The sequence below is a fragment of the Miniopterus natalensis genome, chromosome 14 (assembly GCF_054644295.1).
Source record: "Miniopterus natalensis isolate mMinNat1 chromosome 14, mMinNat1.hap1, whole genome shotgun sequence".
In the NCBI taxonomy this organism is placed as follows: Eukaryota; Metazoa; Chordata; class Mammalia; order Chiroptera; family Miniopteridae; genus Miniopterus; species Miniopterus natalensis.
In genome coordinates, this window is record NC_142094.1 from 19769187 (window position 1) to 19787992 (window position 18806).

At 50.6% G+C, this 18806-nt stretch overlaps 1 protein-coding gene across 12 annotated transcripts in view; it reads left to right on the forward strand.

The window, feature by feature from the left end:
* CAMK2G (calcium/calmodulin dependent protein kinase II gamma) overlaps nt 1–18806 on the forward strand; it is a 55440-nt gene that overhangs the window by 6648 nt on the left and 29986 nt on the right. For all 12 annotated transcript variants that reach the window (XM_087824326.1, XM_087824316.1, XM_087824318.1 and 9 more), the window contains exons 3-5: nt 6914–6973; nt 14421–14475; nt 15328–15393. In XM_087824326.1, the coding sequence (XP_087680452.1) occupies nt 6914–6973; nt 14421–14475; nt 15328–15393 (181 nt within the window). The remainder of the gene's footprint in view (nt 1–6913; nt 6974–14420; nt 14476–15327; nt 15394–18806) is intronic.

Consider the following 18806-nt stretch of genomic DNA (forward strand, 5'->3'; position numbering starts at 1 on the left):
CTTTGCACCTCTTGAGTGCCTCTCAGCGGAGGCCCTTCATCATCTTCCCATGGAGAGACAGACCTGCCCCAGGGCCAGTGGGGAAACCAAGGCACAAAAGTTTTGTTTGTTGTGAGCCATAGGTATGCCAATGATTTTGCCCTTGTTCGGACCCCAGCATATTCAAGAGATGTGGTCTTCACTTACTCCTTGGCTCCTCCCTTTAAAACACTGATTCTGGGTATTTTGTTCCTGTGGTGAATCCTGATACATCACTTCCACACCTCTCCACCTAGCCCCAGAGCTCTAAGCCCACTGCAGCAGATCTCTCCTTTCTGCTCGCTGAGGCCTTGCTCTTATCTGTACCCACCTCTCTGGGTATAGACCCCTCTATGGGGGGGGCAGTTCCAGCCACTCCCCCAGCACCATTGCTACTTCCTGGGCCCCAGCAGCCCTAGCAGCTTCCCATCTGCTCCCCTCTTTTCTCCTCCCTTTCTCTCCCCTCCCCCATGCTTGCTGCTGCCCTGGGAGGAGCTATTTTTAGGGGCTGCTTCCTGGGATGTTTTACTTGGGGCTGGTTACCATGAAGGAAATGTCACCAAAACAGTGGGCAAAGGCTGTAGGCACCCAGAGCCTTGCTGGGGGCATGGAGAACTCAGTGGCTGACCCTGTTCTGGCCCTTGAGAGTGTCCAGAGTGTCCAGAGGCAGAACCTTGCCTTCTTGGGGCTTGCTAGTGACCCCATGGGGATTTTGTCCGTTGGAGCTGGTTTGGGAGACTTTTGCTGTGGGGCACTTTTTGGCACCTGTCTCCTTTGCCTCCTTAGTTAGAACAAAGTGGGGCTCAGGTCTTTGTGTTGCCGCTTAAAATTGTTCGGGTTCGGACTGAAGAGAAGGGGCGGATACCAGTTTAAAGGACAGATTCTTGGTGTTCACGTGGTGTTCACGTGGCACATGTCAGGCCCTGTCCTCCTGTATTCACAGCCCTCAGCTAGTTCCCGGTTGTGTGGGTGTGAAGGAAATAGAAGCCATGCCCCCTGCTCGTACAGGGTAGATGGACTTTGCTTTTAATTGGAGACTCTTTGCACCTTTATAGTAAGATTCAAAGAGGAAGGGGTGTGGCATCGCAGTGTCAGGGTGAGGTCAATGGGATTGTGGTTTGGGATTCCCGCTGGTCAGTGCCCACAGCCAGGGGCTGTTTATAAGTAGCTGGAGAACATGGATTATGACACCAGACCTCTACAATGCTCTTGTTTCTACTCAGAGTAATGCCTTAGGGGGCTAGAAGGGGCCTCTCCTGCTTAGCAAGGAGGGGAGATGACCCTTTCCCCTCCCCCTGCATTGAGCATCTGAAATTGATGGGGCTTTAGAAAGCTTCTCACAGTCATGTTAGGGCCACAGGCACAAACCTTTGAAATACTCTGAAAAGTCAAGGGGGTCATTGAGATTGGGTTGAGGAGGGTCCTCATAGCCAGAGTTAGGGCTCTGTGTCCATTTACTTATAGGAGGTTGTATGTTTAGGTGGCAGCAGAATCTTTTTGAAGCTAGTGCTAGCATTTGTGGTTTTAGAGAAATTGTCACCAAATCAGCGGGCACATCCCCGCAGGGCTGGAGGAACAGTGGCCAGCCCTCCCCAGCCCGGATCCTCTGGGGGAAGGAGAGTGCACGTGGAGTCGGCTTCTCTCCCGGGGTCCTAGGGGAGAGATGGTTCAAGGGCTCTGCGCTCCCCTTTGCCACATGCTGTTTCCTCACTGTCTGCTTTCGCTTTTCTGCCTCCCTTGGCACACTGATCACTCCTTGCTGCCCTTTTTGTGAAGGGTACCTGTCCTTTGTAGAGCCCTGGACCACGTCTTGAAGTGCTTGGGCTGAAAGCAGGAGAGCAGGGCCTCCAGGGAGCCTTTTGTTTCGGGGCGGCTCTGCCCTGGGTGGGCTGCTGAGCAGGGCCTGACGCTGGTCCCTGAGAACGGCTGCTTCTGCTTTCTGCTCCTGTTGCCACCTCTGCTCTCGAGGGGGAAAACCTTGCAGAGGGCTGTGGTTGGGACTGAGCTGAAGGCCGGCAGGGGTGGGTCTCCATGGCAGTAGCACACAGGCAGGCAGGAAGTGGCCCTGTGCAAAAGCGGGAAGTGGCTGTTGTCAAACAGGAAGGGGGGCTGGGCGGGGACAAGCCTCGTGGAAAGGTGGGCAGGAAGGTCAGCCACGGAAGGTCGACGCTGTCCCCTCGGAACAGGGAGCTCGGTGGTCACTGGAAGGAGGTGTGTCTCAGGGAAGAAGGCCGCTTTTGTGACGAGAGCAGCTGGTGTGGTATCTCCTGGGTTGGGCAGCCAGTCCCTGGGCCTGCCACTGTGGACCAGGACAGTTCAGTGGCCTCATCCCTTTTGGGATTGGGGATGCTGTGTTTAAGCTGGGACAGCCCTTGTAATTGGGAAAGATGCTCTATAAACCGTACTTGTTCCTGAATCCTGCTGCTGTTGGGGTGGAGCCCTGCCTTTTCCCAGACATGGACCAGTCGTGGAGGGGAGTACAGGACAGAAAGTGTGTGGAAAAGGGACAGGAGACGACAGCTGGAGAGGCTGGGGTGCTGGCTGGCTGTGCGTGGCGGAAGAAGACAGGAGAGAGTGTGGCAGGCAGAAACCGCGGCCCATTGAGCAGAGCTGGATGGCAGGACGCCACAGCCAGCAAGGCCGGGGCCAAGGAAGAGGAGGGATCCCGCAGGCAGCAGCACTTCCTGGGCTATGCTGTCTCCCTGAGAGCCCCTGTTGCTAACCTTTACCTGTAGGCTATAGACAGGAGGGGTGGAGAAACACCCCTGCCCCAGCAAGGCTGGTGGAGCCAGGCCGGAGGGCTCAGTTGGTGTGTTGTGTTGTGTACCCTGTGCCTGTCCAGGCCTGGTAAGCCCAACTCTCCCAGAATCTCTGGTAATACCCGCAGCTACAAAGCCCGGTCTGGGAGGCCTTGCCTCTCATATCACTGGGCCCTTGGAAAGGGGGCTCTCCATGTGTGCCCAGCACCATACTGAGCACTTACTCAGTTACCTCATTTAGTTCACAGATATTGTTGCCCCCATTTTAGAAATGAGGACACTTTTCCCAAAACAATGTGCCTGGCTCACTGTCTCACCTCCTTTGGGTCCTAATCAAATGTCACCTCCTTGCTGACTACCCCATACATTCTCTCCCTTCCCTGTTTTATTTTTCCACATAGCACGTGCCACAACATTGACCATGCCATCCAGTTCTTATTGGCTGTCCCACCACCCCAGCCACACTAGAGTATCAGCTCCATGAGGGCAGGGATTTTTGTCTGTTTTGTTCACTGCTGTATCCCCAACATCTAGAACAGTGTCTGTCACATAGCAAGCCTGAGTAAATATGTTTTGAATGAATGACTGAGGCACAGATGTGTGTGTTTTTAAAATATATCTTTATTGATTCAGAGAGAGGAAGGGAGAGGGAGAGAGACAGATAGAAACATCAATGATGAGAGAGTCTTCATTGATTGGCTGCCTCCTGCATGCTCCCGACTGGGGATGGAGCCCACAACCCTGTCATGTGCCCTGACCGGGAATCTAACCACAATGTCCTGGATCCTAGGTTGACGCTCAACCGCTGAGCCACGCCCAGTCGGGCAAGGCTCAGATGGGTTTAATAAATCTCCTGACATGGCAGCACTAGGACTCAATCCAGGGCTGTTTGACTCCAAAATGGGTATGTTACTGGCGGAACTGCATGGCTAAGGATCAGAGCTAGACCAAGGCACAGCCCGGGGTTTAGAGAAGATACAAGCTGCGCCCAGAATGTGGGGCTTGGCTCCTTGGAGTTCGGGTCAAACTAGCATGGACCCTCTAGACTCTGGGCAACTCCTTCGAGGAGCTGGGAGCATGAATCTACGTCTCTCCTCTTCCCGCTTTGAGTCACTGATAAAGCTAGAGCACCCTTATTTTTAGTGCTGTTGCTGTTGTAGACTGTAACCATTAGCCAGTAAGAGACTTAAGGGAGGAGATAAACATTAATCTTCTGGGCCTTCCCCTCAGCTGCTACCTCCGCATAGTAAGATGCTGTTCTGCACCTGCCCAGGCAACCAAGCCTGAGGGTTGGGGGTTGGAGGGTGATGAAGTGAGTAGTCAGAAAGAGGGCTGCTGGGTCTGCAGCTTTGGGGCTGGTTAGCTTGGTACCTCCAACCCCAGGTCCAGGGGCAGGAGGAAGGTGGGTTAGCCCTGACATCTTCCCGGCCAGATCTGGAAGGAGAGAGCTCCCTTGCACCAGGCAGGGCTATGGCTGCTTTCTCAACTACCTATCTTCTGAAGGTCCCCAGGAATGAAGGATCGGGAGCGTGGGATTACCTGGAGTTCTCCTGGCTACATCCTGATCAGTGGACATACCAAACCCGAGGGTGGGAAGGAAGGCCTGACCCAGATCTTTGGGCAGCTGGGATGGATTAGCTGGGCAGCAGGAACTAATCTCTGCCTGTCCCTACCTCCTCCTTCCACAAAGCAGAGCTGTCGTTAGAGGGAACATTTTGCACAAGGCCAGGGGTGGTTGATGAAACAATAAATATGAATTCCTTCTAGTCTGTAATCCCTACCTTATCTCAGAATACATTATCCCAGACAGGCCTGAGTTTGAATCCCAGTTCTATCCCCTTCCTGCTGTAGGTCCTCAGGCAAGTTATTTAACTTCTCTGGGCCTCAGCCTCAGCTTCGTCACTGTAGCACTTACCCAGTAGGAGGGTTGTGAGTGTCATGGGAGGCTTAGCAGAGGCTCCTTGCCGTTTAGGTAGAAGTGAGGTGGGCAGAAGCCCCTGGCACTGGAGGAAGGAATTGCTTGACAAGCGTGATGTGAAGGCATCTATCTGCCTAGGCCTGGAGATGTTGAGGTGACCTGGACTGTGTCCTCCAAACCTGGAGTCTTCCCTTGATGCTCTCACTTTTCCTTATCCTGTTTTCATAGTACAGAGATGGAGAAAGAGGGTTCTAGGCCCAGACTCCCTGCATCCACTGCCTGTGTGACCTTGGGCAGTTACTTTAGCTGTTTAAGCCTCAGTTTCCTCGTTTGTAATGTAATGGAGCTAATCACATCCCCTACTTCATAGGATTTCTGTGAGGATAAAATATGATAACCCATGCCTCTGCCGGGCATATAGCAAATGCTTAATAAATAATAGCTATTACTACTGTTATTGATGTTATTGATAAATACTTATTAAGCCCCTGTTATGGTAGGAACTCTAGAAAGCACCACTCAGAAGAGTCCCCACCCTTTGCCCTGGCTGGGTAGCTTAGTTGGTTGAGTGTTGTCCCAATACACCAAGGTTGTGGGTTCAATCCCCGGTCAGGGCACATACAGGAAGCAGCCAATGAATGCATAGATAAGTGGAACAACAGGTCCATGTTTCTCTCGTTCTCTTTTTTCTCTCTCTCTCAAATCAATAAATTTAAAAAAAGGAAAGATCCCACCCTTCAAAGAGCTTGTAACTGAAAGATAACTGATGTATGATGTGAGAATTATAACAGGTTCAGTGGGAGATAGGGGGTGGTCCTAGGGGGGAAAGTGATGTCTACCAAGAGGAACAGGGGCCCTGGCCAGTGTGGTTCAGTGGTTAGAGTGTCAGCCCATGGACCAAAGGGTTGTGGGTTTGATTCTCCGTCAGGGCACATGCTCGGGTTTTGGGCTCAATCCCCAGTAGGGGGCATGCAGGAGGCAGCCAGTCAGTGTGTTGCTCTCACATTGATGTTTCTCTCTCCCTCTCTCTCTAAAATCAACAACAAGATATATGTACATACGTGTGTGTGTGTGTGTGTGTGTGTGTATTTTTAAAATAGGAATAGGGAAAACGTTGTGATGGAGGTTACTTTAGGTAGGATTCCAGCAAGTAGAGCTGGGGAAGTAGAATGGGGAGGGCTTCTAGGCCACCTTGCTTTAAGTAGCAGTATCCTCTCCTTGTACTTCCTGGAGCTCTGCCTTCCTGTGGAAGGATTTGACCAATGCAGCTTGCTTGCATCTGGGAACTCTTGGATTCTAGTCATTACACCAAAGTAGAATAACCCCAGAGCCTGAGTGCCCCAGCAGTGGGTGGCCAAGAGGATCCTGGGGAGAACAGGATTTCTGTAAAATGGGCATCTTGATAGTACCAACCTCATCAGAGTTGTTATGAGGATAAATTAAAAGATGTATCTGCTAGTCCTGGCCAGTGTGGCTCAGTTGGAGTGTCATCCTGTGCATCAAAAGGTTGCAGGTTCGATTCCTGGTCAGGACACGTGCCTGGGTTGTGGGTTTAGTCCCCAGTTGGGGTATGTGTGGAAGGCAACCAATTGATGTTTCTCACATCGATGTTTCTCTCTCTTTCTCTCCCTCCTTTCCCCTCTCTGTAAAAAAAAATCAATAAAAACATCCTCAGGTGAGGATTGAAGAAAAAAAAAAGATGTATCTGCCTGGTGTAGAAGTAAGCTCTCAATAAATGTGCTCATTATTTTCTCAGATCATCATCTTTGTTGTCAGCATCATTATGTTTTAGGGTTGCTATGAATACTAAAATAGAGAACATATGCAAAACTCCTAGCGCAGTGCCTGGTCATATAGTAGGTGCTCAGTAAAACTTAACTATTACTAGTATTTCTAACAAGAAAGAGATTTTGGACACCCTGGCCCAATGAAATCCCGGCAATAGTGGAAAGAGTACTAGAGTTTAGTTGAAGACCTGGATTCAAATCCTGGCCCTGCCACTCACTAGCTTGCGCTGCTTTCCTAAGGCATTTCCTCATCTGGAAAAGGTGGTTATAATACCTGTCTCCAGGATTGGTGTGACTTGCTGCATTAATTCAGCAAATTGTAAAAAGTGCACAGTTGGCGCCTAAGTATTGAAGTGGTATGAATAGCCAGGTGGCCGGCCACCAATGGAAAGTGTGGTTGATGGCTTTTGGTTTTTCTCCTCTGCTTTTAGATCACCAGAAATTAGAACGTGAGGCCCGGATATGCCGACTTTTGAAACACCCAAATATTGGTAAGTTCTCTTGCATATGGGTATTTCTTGCGTTTTGCAGGAGGGGGTGGAGAACAGAGATCCGCTGCTTTTGTATATGAAACTACTTCTGACCCTGGGCCTTTGCCTGGTGTCTTACTTTTCCTGAGCGGGAAAGCAGCTGCGTCTTGCTCAGAATTCTGAGGCATCCTAGCTTTAAGACTGGGCGTCTTCATGCCCACAGTGCCATCTCAGGGATGGGATGTGAGGTATCGGAACAGGTTCCACACTCCCTTTCTTCCCTACTCCTTCTGTCTTTGGGCTGAGGTCCAAGGTCCTCAGCATGTGAGGCTCTGGGCTAGTAGCCTACTAGTGTCCCTCACCAGGCCCCATCCACTGCTGTCATAAAAGGGTCCGGATTTTGTTTCTGGACCTGAAAGAGTTTGTCCCTGTTGCAGTGTCGTGCACACTCTGGGGGTTTCCATGGTGCTCCTGTTTGTATTCTCCAGAGCCAGGGAAGCAAGCTGCCCACCCGCCTGGCTTCTCTGGAGAAGGGATGGCAGGAGCCACTTGGATGGGGAAGAAGAAAAAATGAAGAGGATTTCTCCCTGCTCCCACCCTGACTTGGGGGACAAGAGCACATTGTTGGTTGTTCTAAAGCCTGAGGAGCTTTGCCTGCCACAACCCACTCTGGCTCAGTTTTACATTGTTCAGCTGAAATAGTCTTTGCCAAGAGCGTTGGCCCTGATTTGGCGCTTCTGCAGGGAGGGCAGAAACTGGGCTGGCTGCAGTGTCTGAGCAGAAACCCCAGTCTTGACTTGAGGCAGAGCAGGGAGCATCTCCTAGGTTCTCCCTAAAAGCCCCGAGTCATCACAAAAAACAACATGTGTTCCGTGTTCCTCAGGCATGGCCTAAATATCAGGGCCCCCACAGTGCCCCAGAGGCCACCCACTCTACTCTGCTGGTGGCCAGGCCTGTGAGGCAACTTGCTGAAGCTTGGCGCTTCCTCCAGAGCTACTCAGCCTCTGGCTTCCCAGATCTGGGGCTAGAATGCTTCACGTGAGCTATTACGTGAGAGAGCCGAGGTCACACTCCAGCCCAAGGGGAGAGGAGCAGCTCTGAGGTAACCAGAACCCCAGCCATGCAGGGCTTTATAGATCACAATCAGCAGCTTGGATTACACCCGAAGCAGATTGGCATAGCCAGTGCTCCACTCTGCCTGGTGCAGTGTTTTCCACAGAGCCAACACCTCTCAGCCGACAGGTCCTGGGCTTGGAATCCGTGGGGCTCCTGGGTGATCTCTTGAAGTTAGACTCACACCTGAAAACAGCGCGGTGGAGGCCAGCATGGCCTTACATAGGAGAGACGCGACGCAGAGAAACACCTAGAACAGCAGTCACAAATTCAGGCGTGTTTTGTTTGGCTGGCTCAGTGGTCTAAAAATATTTTTATTATTTGCCAGTCATTATTTAAAAATGAGATTTTATGTTTTTGCCCCGACCAGCGTGGGTCAGTGGTTAGAGCGTCGGCCTGTGAACCTAAGGGTCGTGAGTTCGATTTCTGGTCAACGGCACATACCTGGGTTGCTGGTTTGTTCCCCGGCCCTGGTCGGGGTGTGTGCAGGAGGCAACCAACGAATCATTACGACTCTCTCACATCAATGTTTCTTGGTCTTTCTCTCTCTCCCTCTCCCTGCCTCCCTTCCATTCTCTCTAAAAATCAATGGAAAAAATATCCTTGGGTGAAGATTTTTAAAAAAAAGAGATTTCACATTTTGAAAAAATTCTGTTTCCTAGTCTTTCAAATCAGAAGGCTTGGTTCTGCTGAGCCCACCTCTGTGCATGGCCAGACTCAGCTGGGGCTGGGCAGTGGCGGCCCCTTAGTCCATTGGCCACCGTCCTCGCTACTGCCCCCTATCTCAGGAAGAGAAAACATGGGTAACTGAAAGCCATCCACAAGCACAGAAGCATTTTGGTGTTCTAGTTCCGGGTCTCAGGGTCTGAGGACAGCAACTTCCTTTCCTTATGCTCCTTGTGACCAATTCGTAGAACAGTGACAAGCTATCCTCATGGAGGAAGAACGGGGGAGGGGGAGCTGAGGCAGGAGACGGAGCCAGGTGCGCATCACCTGCCGTGCAGGCGTGGCTGACCACAGAAGGGTCAGGGCAGGATGGAGGTAACCGAGACACAACCAGGAAGACAGAAGAAGGGATTCTAGCTGCAAAAAGTTCTAACCTTTTTCAAATACATAGTTTTAAAAATTAAATATATACTTTTTGACCTTTTGACTTTACTTGGTTTGGTGGCCTTTTTTTGTGTGTACCACCTGCCCCCAACTCAGAATTAAGGAGACTGAGAGACCTAGCCATCTGCTCTGGTAGGGAGACAGCAAGATCCAGGAAAGGCCAGGCAAGTGATACTCACTGTGTTAGCATCTGATTGCCTAGAACTGTGCTTCTATTTCATGAGTGCTCACAGATCCTGAGGGATGTTGGTCTGAGGCCCTGTTCTGGGGTCAAGGGCAGGGAGAGGAAAGGGTGAGCCAGGACTGTGTCCTGGGAGAGCTGGCTGGCCAGGCTGTCTGGCTTCCGGTGGGAACCAGGGCTCCTGGAGATGTGGCAGAGCTATGGGCCCAGGAGGCTGGGGGTTGCCATGGATCCTGACCTGGCTTGTGGCAGGAGAGAAGGCAGTTTTGTCCCCCTGATTCACTATTCCTCTCATCTCTCCACTGCTCCATCCTTCAGAGCTGTGGCCCTTTTGGCTCCAGCCTCTTTAACTCCATCCCACAGGGATACAAGTGGATCAGCGGAGAGTGGTGCAGAGTTGAGGAAGCTGAGAGCAAAGAGCTTATGGTCAAATTCTGGATGCTGTCAGACTCAGAAGGGTATTTGGTGCAAGGAGCCAGGCACCCCCAGCTTTATTCCCTAACAGATATTCTGTCCTAGGAGTTAAAAGCCTGTTAGAAGAGTGAACCCTAATGTAAATTATGGACTGTGGGTGATAAGGACGTGTCAGTGTAGGTTCATCAACTATAACAATTGTACCACTCCGGTGGGGGCTGTGGATAGTGGGGGAGGCTGTGCATATGTGGGGACAGAGGATATGTGGGAGCTCTGTGTACTGTCTGCTCAGTTTTGCTGTGAACCCAAATTGCTCTAAAAAATAAAGTCTACGGATTTTTTTTTAAGACGCCTATTGGTTATGAGGTGTGCTGCGAAACCGAACAGCCCTAGGAGAGTGGCCAAAGGTGTGGCGTTGAGAGGAGGAGACAGCAGGAGTGCTGAGCGTCTAAAGTTGGAATGGAGTGTTTGTGCTCTGCCTGTGACCTGCTTGCTCCCTGCTCTAAATTCCTCTGATGACTAGACTCCGACTTCCTTCATGCTGAGCCGCCCCAGCGGTTTCGGTCACAGTCTAGCCCTGTGGTTTAGAGCAGCACTTCTCGAACTTTTATGTGCTTATGGATCACCTGCGGATCATGTTAAAATCTGGATCTGATTCAGCAGGTCTGGGGCGGACCTGAGCTTCCTCGTGTCTCCAGGTGATGCTCACGATGCTGGTCTGTGGACCATATACTAAGAGAAGCAAAGGCCTGTGGCTTTGGGCTCAAGTCCAGGTTTGAATAGGGGATTTGCCGGTCAGTAGCTGCGACTTTTCGGCACATCATTTCGCCTGCCTGTGCCTTTGTTCTGTCACTTGTGCCTTTTTGTGGAGTTGCGGTGAGGATTCAGCAAGCGGAGGAGGCCTAGGAAATAAAGGGAGATAAAAACAGATTCCAACTGCCAGAAGTGATCCGTGCTAGACCCCCAGCCCCACCTCAGTGCAGAAGGTATTCAAGCCAGACCGCCTTGCGCCCAGGGCCCATTCAACTACCAGTAAGTGTAGCAAAGATAGTTGCAAAGAAAAAGTAGGGAACATCAGATCACGAGTGAACAGCTCCTGAATCCCTACCCACCACTCCTGGGGGGCACCCTCAGCCCCCCACCAACCCCTGCCACAGGACCTCCTTCCTAACGTCCGTGCTTTTGCTGCAGACATTAACAGTGACACTTTTTCAATGCTTTTTGACCATGGTTTGTTAGTTAAAATGTGGCATATTATTGGGTGGTTTTTAAAGAATTGGGAATAGCCACAATAATTGGGTTGTGGCTCTGTCAGTCCTTGAAGGTCTAAAACATCAAGTAAAAGTATTTGGGTGTTTTTTTGGCCTTCTTTCCACAGTTTGTAAAGAACAATAATTAGGCTAAACACTGTAATGTAATAAACACTGTATATCCCTTTCTCCTATCTTCCTGTCTATAGACTTGCCTGGCCGCCTTGGCCTTCCTGCCCTCTCCTTACTGGGGTATGGGCTGGGTGTCGGATTATTTCATGGCACAAGTCCATAGCATCCTTTACTCCCACCTCACAGCCCTCAGCACAGTAGTGCTAGTTACAGATTTGCGTATGTGCCGGTGGAAAGCCCATCTTCCCCGTTCACCTGGAAGCTCCGCGGCGGAGGGCCGGGTTTTTGCCTTCACAGCCGGATCCGTGGCATGTACAGCCATGCCTGCTTCAGAGAAGGTGCCGAACGGACGTTGATGAGTGAATCAGAATGGCCAGGGCTAGTGGGGACAGGTTGGAGCTCCTTTGCCTAAGAGGATGGAGAAAGTGACTTCCTAACAGGCAGTTCTACAATATCAGGGATCTTATGCCAGTTTGTTTTGGCTTCAGGTCTCAGTTCTGCCACTTGGTATGACCTTGAGTGAGTTTCTTTGGAGTCTCAGTTTCCTCTCCTGTTAGATGGGGGTGATAGAAGTACCTGTCCCACAGAGTTAATGTGCGAGTTGAGTAAAATGGCATGTGTAAAGCACTTGCCACAGTGCCTAGCACATAGAAACAGTTCAAGTGTTAGTTATAATTTAGAGCATTATTATTAAGAATCCACTAGGTAGGCACTTAGAGTGGTGCAGTCAGTTTTCTCCCCTGTTCTCAGTTCCCTGTTAATTTTCTTTATAAGTGGGAAAAAAACACAAAAGAGATGGGCCTTCCACACCTGTCCCTGCTTGTCTCGGTAGAACCTTGCTCTGGGTCCCACACCACAGCCATTCCCTCGCCTGGGTCACCTGGAAGGGTAGGTCTTCCTTTGCTGCTTCTCTTGCCCCGCTTCCTCCCACCTGGGCTCTGTGTGTGGTTCCTGGAGAAGGGCAGGTGCCAGTGACTCCCTGTCTGGGGATAGGCATGGGTGCCTGCACTTTCTGTCCTGTTCTTAGCCCTGCTGTGCTGTGCTGGGGGTGGGGTTAGGGTCTGGGGGAGGCAGGGTGGGCAGCTGGACTCCCCAGGAGTGGTTGTTAGCACCGTGCCTGCTGTCCTGTGAGCTCACCATCCTGCTGCTGTTAGTCACCTCCCTAACAAAGCTGGTTTTTAGCTTCTGGGACAGCTGATTTCCAGGGGATTATTTGTATTACACACTTTAATGCTTTTTAATAGCAAATTTCTAATTAAATGGAAAGTCCTTTTGAAAGCAAGGGAGCAGCAGCTGCAGCAGGACTCAGCATGCAGCACTGACTTAGACCAGAGAAGCACAGTGAAGGAAGTGGAAGGGCTCTGGGGGCTGTGTGTGAGCGTGCCTGGGTTAGTCAGGGTGGGAAGGAAGCAGGCGTCTGGCTGTAGGTCTGGCTGTAGCTCCTTCCTTCTGTCATCTGCAGGCCTAGAGAAGCAGAAGCTTGTTTGCCTGAGGACAGGAGAGAAAGGTTTGAGGAGGAGTGATTTTAGAAGTACCACCTACCTTTGGTCCCACTGGTAAATCACAGAAATACTGAGTTTGAGGTGGAATTTGGAGTTGAGAAACCAGATCAGATCAAATAAGGTAGGCAGTGAGAAGTATAAACAGTCCTCAGGCCCTAGTTCAAACCCTGGCAGGCCTGAGTCCTCATTTGTCAAGCGAGGAGAACCATAGCGCTCTCGTGATGGCTTAGTGCCTGCATTTTGTGCTCTGGGTGATCCTGCTTTGGTGGGGAGGGGATGTAGGGAAGCGCCTCAGCCCTGATGAACCGCTCGGACACTGGAAATGGAAGCTGTCATTTGGGGCAGTTGGCAGCCTGGGCCACGCCAAGGAAGAGAAACTAATTTTTTTTGTCTCCAAGAACTTCACTGGTTGGTTTGGTGTCAGGCCATTCCTGAAGTGCTCTCTGAGGTCTCCTGAGACTGCCGAGGGTTGGAGCGAAGGTCAAATAGAGCGAGCCCTTTGGAACCGAGGTTTCCCATCAAGAGAGTTCAGGTGAGGGAAGGAACAGGAACAGCCAGACTGTCAGCCAAAGCGTGAGCTATGTTTGCATTAGAATGATGCTCAGAGCTTGGCATTTAACCCAGAGGTGGCTCTGAGGGCAGGAGCTTGTCGAACAGACCTCAGAAGACATTAGGTTGGTGTTTTGCCCAAGAGTTCTGGAGGCAGGGAGTGGGAAGGGATTCTGCCCATCGGCCTCTCGCAGTTGGTGGGTTGCCATGGGCGGCTTCATGTGGTGGCCTCCTAGACCCGCCTGTGCTGTTGTAGGTATATTCGTGAATGGTCTCTCTCCCGGGCTCCATTATTTTGTTACCTGGGTGTGTGGGCCACTCCATGTGTCTTATAGGGAGCAGCGGTGGAGACCAGGCTTTGGAGACAGATAGAGCTGGATTCACAATTTTAACCCACCGTGTCTTTGGCCTTTAGCAAGATACCATCTGTCCCTGAACCTCCTGAGTCCTCATCTGTAGAAAGGGGGTAACACCCATCTCATGGTGGTCATCAGGAATAATAAACTCCTCGTAGGCAGGCACTACATCCTTCCTAAATCTAACCGCCCAGCACAGAGCCTGGCACATAGTAGGCACTCAGTAAATGCCTGTAGAACAAGGGACGTATGCCAAGAGGCTTACACAGGCCTGGCACACAGTAGGCAGTTAATAGAACGGTGATTGTTGTCTTTGCCTGAATTTGCCAGTTGCCTCCCATGCTCGCCAGCCATCATCCTCGCTCCACGTGCCTTCCTCTGGGCTCTCCCTCTCCCACTTCTTCCCCTCCCATTAATTCTTCTGTTCCCATTGACCCTTCTGAAAGAGCTCTCGGCTCGCCCATCTTGTCATCCTCCGTCCCCTGCGGTAAGCGTCACTAGGTGCTCCTCGCTGTGCATTACGCTGTCACTCGTCATGTCCCAGGACCGCCTGCTCTGGGACCAGCCCCTCTGGGAAGGTTCCAGCCCTTCTCTGCCTCCTTAGCCACGAAGCTTCTCTTGCCTACGTCTGAGGCAGTCTGAGGTGGCGACCCGAGCGCCGAGCCTGGGGTCTGGTTGTCCCTCTGTGCCGTGGCTGCGTAGCCTGGGATGGGGGCGCTGGGCACGCGGCCACTTCTCACGGCCGCTCCTTCAGGAGAGAGCCCAGCGAGGCCGGCAGAGGGGCGGGGGTGGCTGCTGAGCAGGAGAGGGTCAGGATTTCCAATCTCTCTGCTAATGTCTGTCCCATCTCCTCTCTTGCAGTGCGCCTCCATGACAGTATTTCTGAAGAAGGGTTTCACTACCTCGTGTTTGACCTGTAAGTGCCACTTTCTGAGGGTGTGGGGCCTTTTCCTTCAGCTAGTTCACAATGAAGGCTTGGAAGAAGGCCTGAGCTAGGCCTCCAGCCTCGGCCAAGGGCCCCTGTCCTTTGCCCGAGGGGAAGAATTTGGTTTTGAACTTCCTCTGGTAGCCAGCATGCTGCTGAGGGGACATCACGGCTCGTGCGGCACCCCTCCCGCCCCGGGGTCTGAGCCCCAGAACGGCATTGCTGGCGCGTTTCTGTTCAGCACGCACCTCGTGCAGATGCCTTTTCCTTGTCTCTCGGTGTGTGGTCCTTAGTGGAGAAATAGAGCACAGCTCTTTACATGACCTTAAAAATTCTGCGAACTCGAAGGTAGCTTCTATCAGTTGTAAGCTGGCTCTGATTGGTCTCTCTCCACTCCGGCTGTGGTTGAATATCTTAAAAGTGGCTCTTCACCTCCTGGAAATACCTCTTTGGTATGTTCAGGGTTGGGTCTCATTCTGCAACTTCCAGTCGTAGGTCTGGTCATTTGGGGCAACTGTACCTTCGTGTTTATGTTGATCTCAAGTCTGTGACTTTCTAAGTAGGTCAGTTATTTTCTCTTAGATCCCTGTATATTCGTCTTTGCCTGAGCATTAGCTATCTGTAAGGTCATAAAAACAGAGATGCAGGAGGAGGGGCGGGCCCATGTTACCCCAGGGAGGAGCCCCGTGTCATTGAAGGATGGAGTGTGTTCTGGGCTCTTGAATGAAATGAATATAGAGTTAGCATTTCTTTAAAAGCTGTTCTGCAGTGTCACCTGTTACCTGCTGGATGCTGGGGCGGGCCGCCTTGCCTCCTCTGATCCTCTCTGTTTGTTGGTTGCAGTGTTACTGGTGGAGAGCTGTTTGAAGACATTGTGGCCAGAGAATACTACAGTGAAGCTGATGCCAGGTGAGATGAGGGCCCTGTAGTTCAAGTGTGAGTCTTGGTCATCTTAGGGGGCCAAGCATTGTGTCTGTTTGAATAGTTCTCTTGTCTGGACAAAGATTCTGTAGAGCTGGACTCAGGCTGCATTCTGTGGGTGAAACAAAAAGTTAAAAATTCAGCACTTGCAAATAAATTTTTTTGCAAAGCTCTTACAAGTCTCCATACGCCATCACCCCAGAAATACCTTTGCTTTGCACTACTGTGTACTTGCAGGCATGCCCAAGGGCCCTCCCTACCCCCTTCCTTTCCTTTGACAAATTCTACTGTGTACAAGGCATTCTCGGGATGATCCAGAGATGGAGAAACATGGTTTTTGTCCCAAAGGGTTAATAATCCAGCCAGGAACCTTTTTGGGGATGTCGGCCTTCATCACGTTGTGTCTTTTTTAAAAATATATATATATCTTTATTGATTTCAGAGAGAGGAAAGGAGAGGGAGAGAGAGAGATAGAAACATCAATGATGAGAGAGTCATTGATCAGCTGCCTCCTGCACGCCCCCGACTGGGAATTGAGTCCGCAACCTGGGCATGTGCCCTGACCGGGAATCGAACCCTGATCGCCTGCATCTTAGGTCGATGCTCAACTGCTGAGCCACGCCCGGCCGGGCCACGTTGTGTCTTGACCACCATGACCAGCCCTGATGCGGGCTCCTCAGGCTGGAAGTCATTCCTCTGCCACACCTCTCAGCCCAAGCCCTCCGTGGGAGCCCTGGCAGCTCCTTTATGTGACACAGCAGTTTCCTCCTCCGCCACAGCTCTGGGCACTTGCTTGGCCAGCCTTTCCCGCCTCGGTTCCTCCCCCAGCCCGAGTTTTCTCGGAGGGTGATGTCCATACAACCTGGTTGTGATCATCCTGCCTGTAGCTTATCTGCATATGTGGCTGCTCCAGCTGCCTCTGGAGAGTGGGGAGCGCAGCTTCCTCACAAATTTCTCAACTCAGAGAGGCCAGTGTTTGTTGATCAACTTCAGATGCTTCAGCCTCAGGAGAAATTCTCAAGTGGGGAGATGAATTCCAGTGCCAGCAGGGGAGGACCAGGCTGTGGGGCGGGAGGAGGTGGTGATAGCTCAGGGAGTCTGGCGGGGAGGAGGGAGAGCTGGGGGGATGACTGTACCAGTGGGCTTGGCCTGGCTCTGCTGGGACACTTCGCACTTTTGCCATTTTTGGCCAGAAGGCTCTCCCTGCTAGCCGGGCTCTGTTCTAATTATACATTTCTGTGGAGACTCGCCTCTTCAGTTCAGTCTTAAAGTCTCTTTGGCCTGCTCTTGGGCTGTGTCCTGTAGGGAGGCCTGCGCCTCCAGGAGCCTCATAGCCCCTTGGCTCTTGTGGAAACCCCACGGTCAGATTTTAAGGAAGGAGTAATAAGTCCAGGTCACCAGCCCAGTGCCCCCAGACACTGCAAGCCTGCTCTGTATGCCTGGTAGTACCTGCTGGCTGCGGCTCCATTCTCTAGGCCAGGGTTCTTCAACCTCAGCAGTACTAACATTTAGGGCCAGATAATTTTTTGTTGTGAGACCCTCTCTTGAGCATTGTAGAGGTTTAGAAGCATCTCTGGCCTCTATCCACTAGATGCCAGTAGCACCTAACTCCTCAGTTGTGGCAACCAGAAATGTCTGCAGGCATTGCCAAATGTCCCTTGGGAGGCAGCATTTCCCCCAGTTTTCACCACTGCCCTAGACTGTCAACACTCTGCCACGAGTTTGACTGCAGTGGGGCAGGATAGTTTGGGAGTTGGACAGTCTAATTCAGGAATCAGCATGATTGGGACTCTTAGTTTGTCTTTTTCTATGCAAAATCATCATCAGAAATGCTCCTTAGGGATTCTATTTTGTTGTTTGTTTGTTTGTTTGTTTGTTTTAAAAGATTTTTTTAATGAGCTTATTTGAGCCAAACTGACGACAATTGCCTGTAAGCGAAGTCTTATGGATTGTGAAAATGCTCCAGAAAACGGCAGTTTTACCACCTCTGTTATACATCAGAATCAAAGAGGAAGATGTGAGGGGTTATATGAAATCCAAAACCAAAGAGGGGAGATCTGTGGGACTAGATAAAAAGTAAACTGAATAAACACATACTTCTTTTACATTTGTGGGTATAGTTAACATACTAATAACAATGAGGAAATTTGTGGCTTCTGCTCTGGTGTAGTAGTTGTATTTTGGGGGTGAGGGGAGAAGGGGAGAGATTATTTTGATATTCCAAAGCAAAAAGACAGTTAAGGTGAAGATTGACCTTTGTTGGGGAAAAATACTGCCCTAGAACATGACTACCTGCCAAGAGCTGCTTTTAGTTAGAAAGTTAATTTCAGACCATCCTATGTGGTTACTTTCCGTCTCTGAGTTTGTAAGGCCACTGCCATGCAGGCCTCCCCTGAGTTTGTCAGGTTTAGTGGGTCGCCCCCTTTTGGTCATAAATCAGTCCAAAGGATGCATTGATGATCAATGTGCTGGTTGGGTAATGTGGTCCCACAGTGCTAGGAAGGCTCATTCCTTGGAAGTCTTGGTGTTAGCATTTGTCTTGCTGAATGATGGACCATTAGGGATGGGGCAGGACCATAACCTTGGATGGAAGTCAAGGCTGAACTTTTCTCACAAGTGAAAAGCAGGTAAATGGGAGGCAGACAGGTCCTATGGGCCTTTATTAACAAAAACACTCTAGACCATTTTTAACCTATAAGCTACCATGATCCAAGTTTTGTTGTCTCATTTTTCTGTATTTTGCATCTAGTATAACATTTACTTTATAGTTTGAGGGCGCACTATACACTTAGGTACTCTGTTGGGACCCCTCTTAAGTACATTGTTTCTTAAAGGTGTCTGTGTACTCGTTTTATCTCCCCTCCTAGATGACAAACCTCAGGTCAGGCACTGGGTCTTGTTCATTTTTGTAGCCTGTGTGGTGCCAAGCACAGTGCTTGTAGACACCCAATAAATGTTTTAAGTAGACATGAGTGTACCCACCCCAGGTTTAGTTGGACTCTCTTTCCTAAGTTGCGACCACAAGCTGCTTCTCCTAGAACAGAGTTACTAGAGGGGAAAAGAAGACAAGGAGGGGTTGAGTGGGTTCCCCTTCTCAGGGGTCTGGGGTGTCTCTAATATCTTAGAAATAGACTGGGTTGTGTTGGGCCTTTATAGTCTAAGGAGGCATGGTGGACCCTGGTGGACCCTGTTCTAGTTGCTCCTTTCCCCTTATCTATTGGGAGACTCTGGACAAACCACTTAATCTGCCTGGGACTCAGTTTCTTCTTCTGTAAAATAGGTTGAACTAGATGATGTCCAGAGTCTGAGGTTCTGGCTCACTGTTCAGTGATTTTGTGAACCTGTGATCCAGAGTTACGTGCTTTAGTCCACAGCATGTGGTTGTGAAGGAGGTGGTTTAA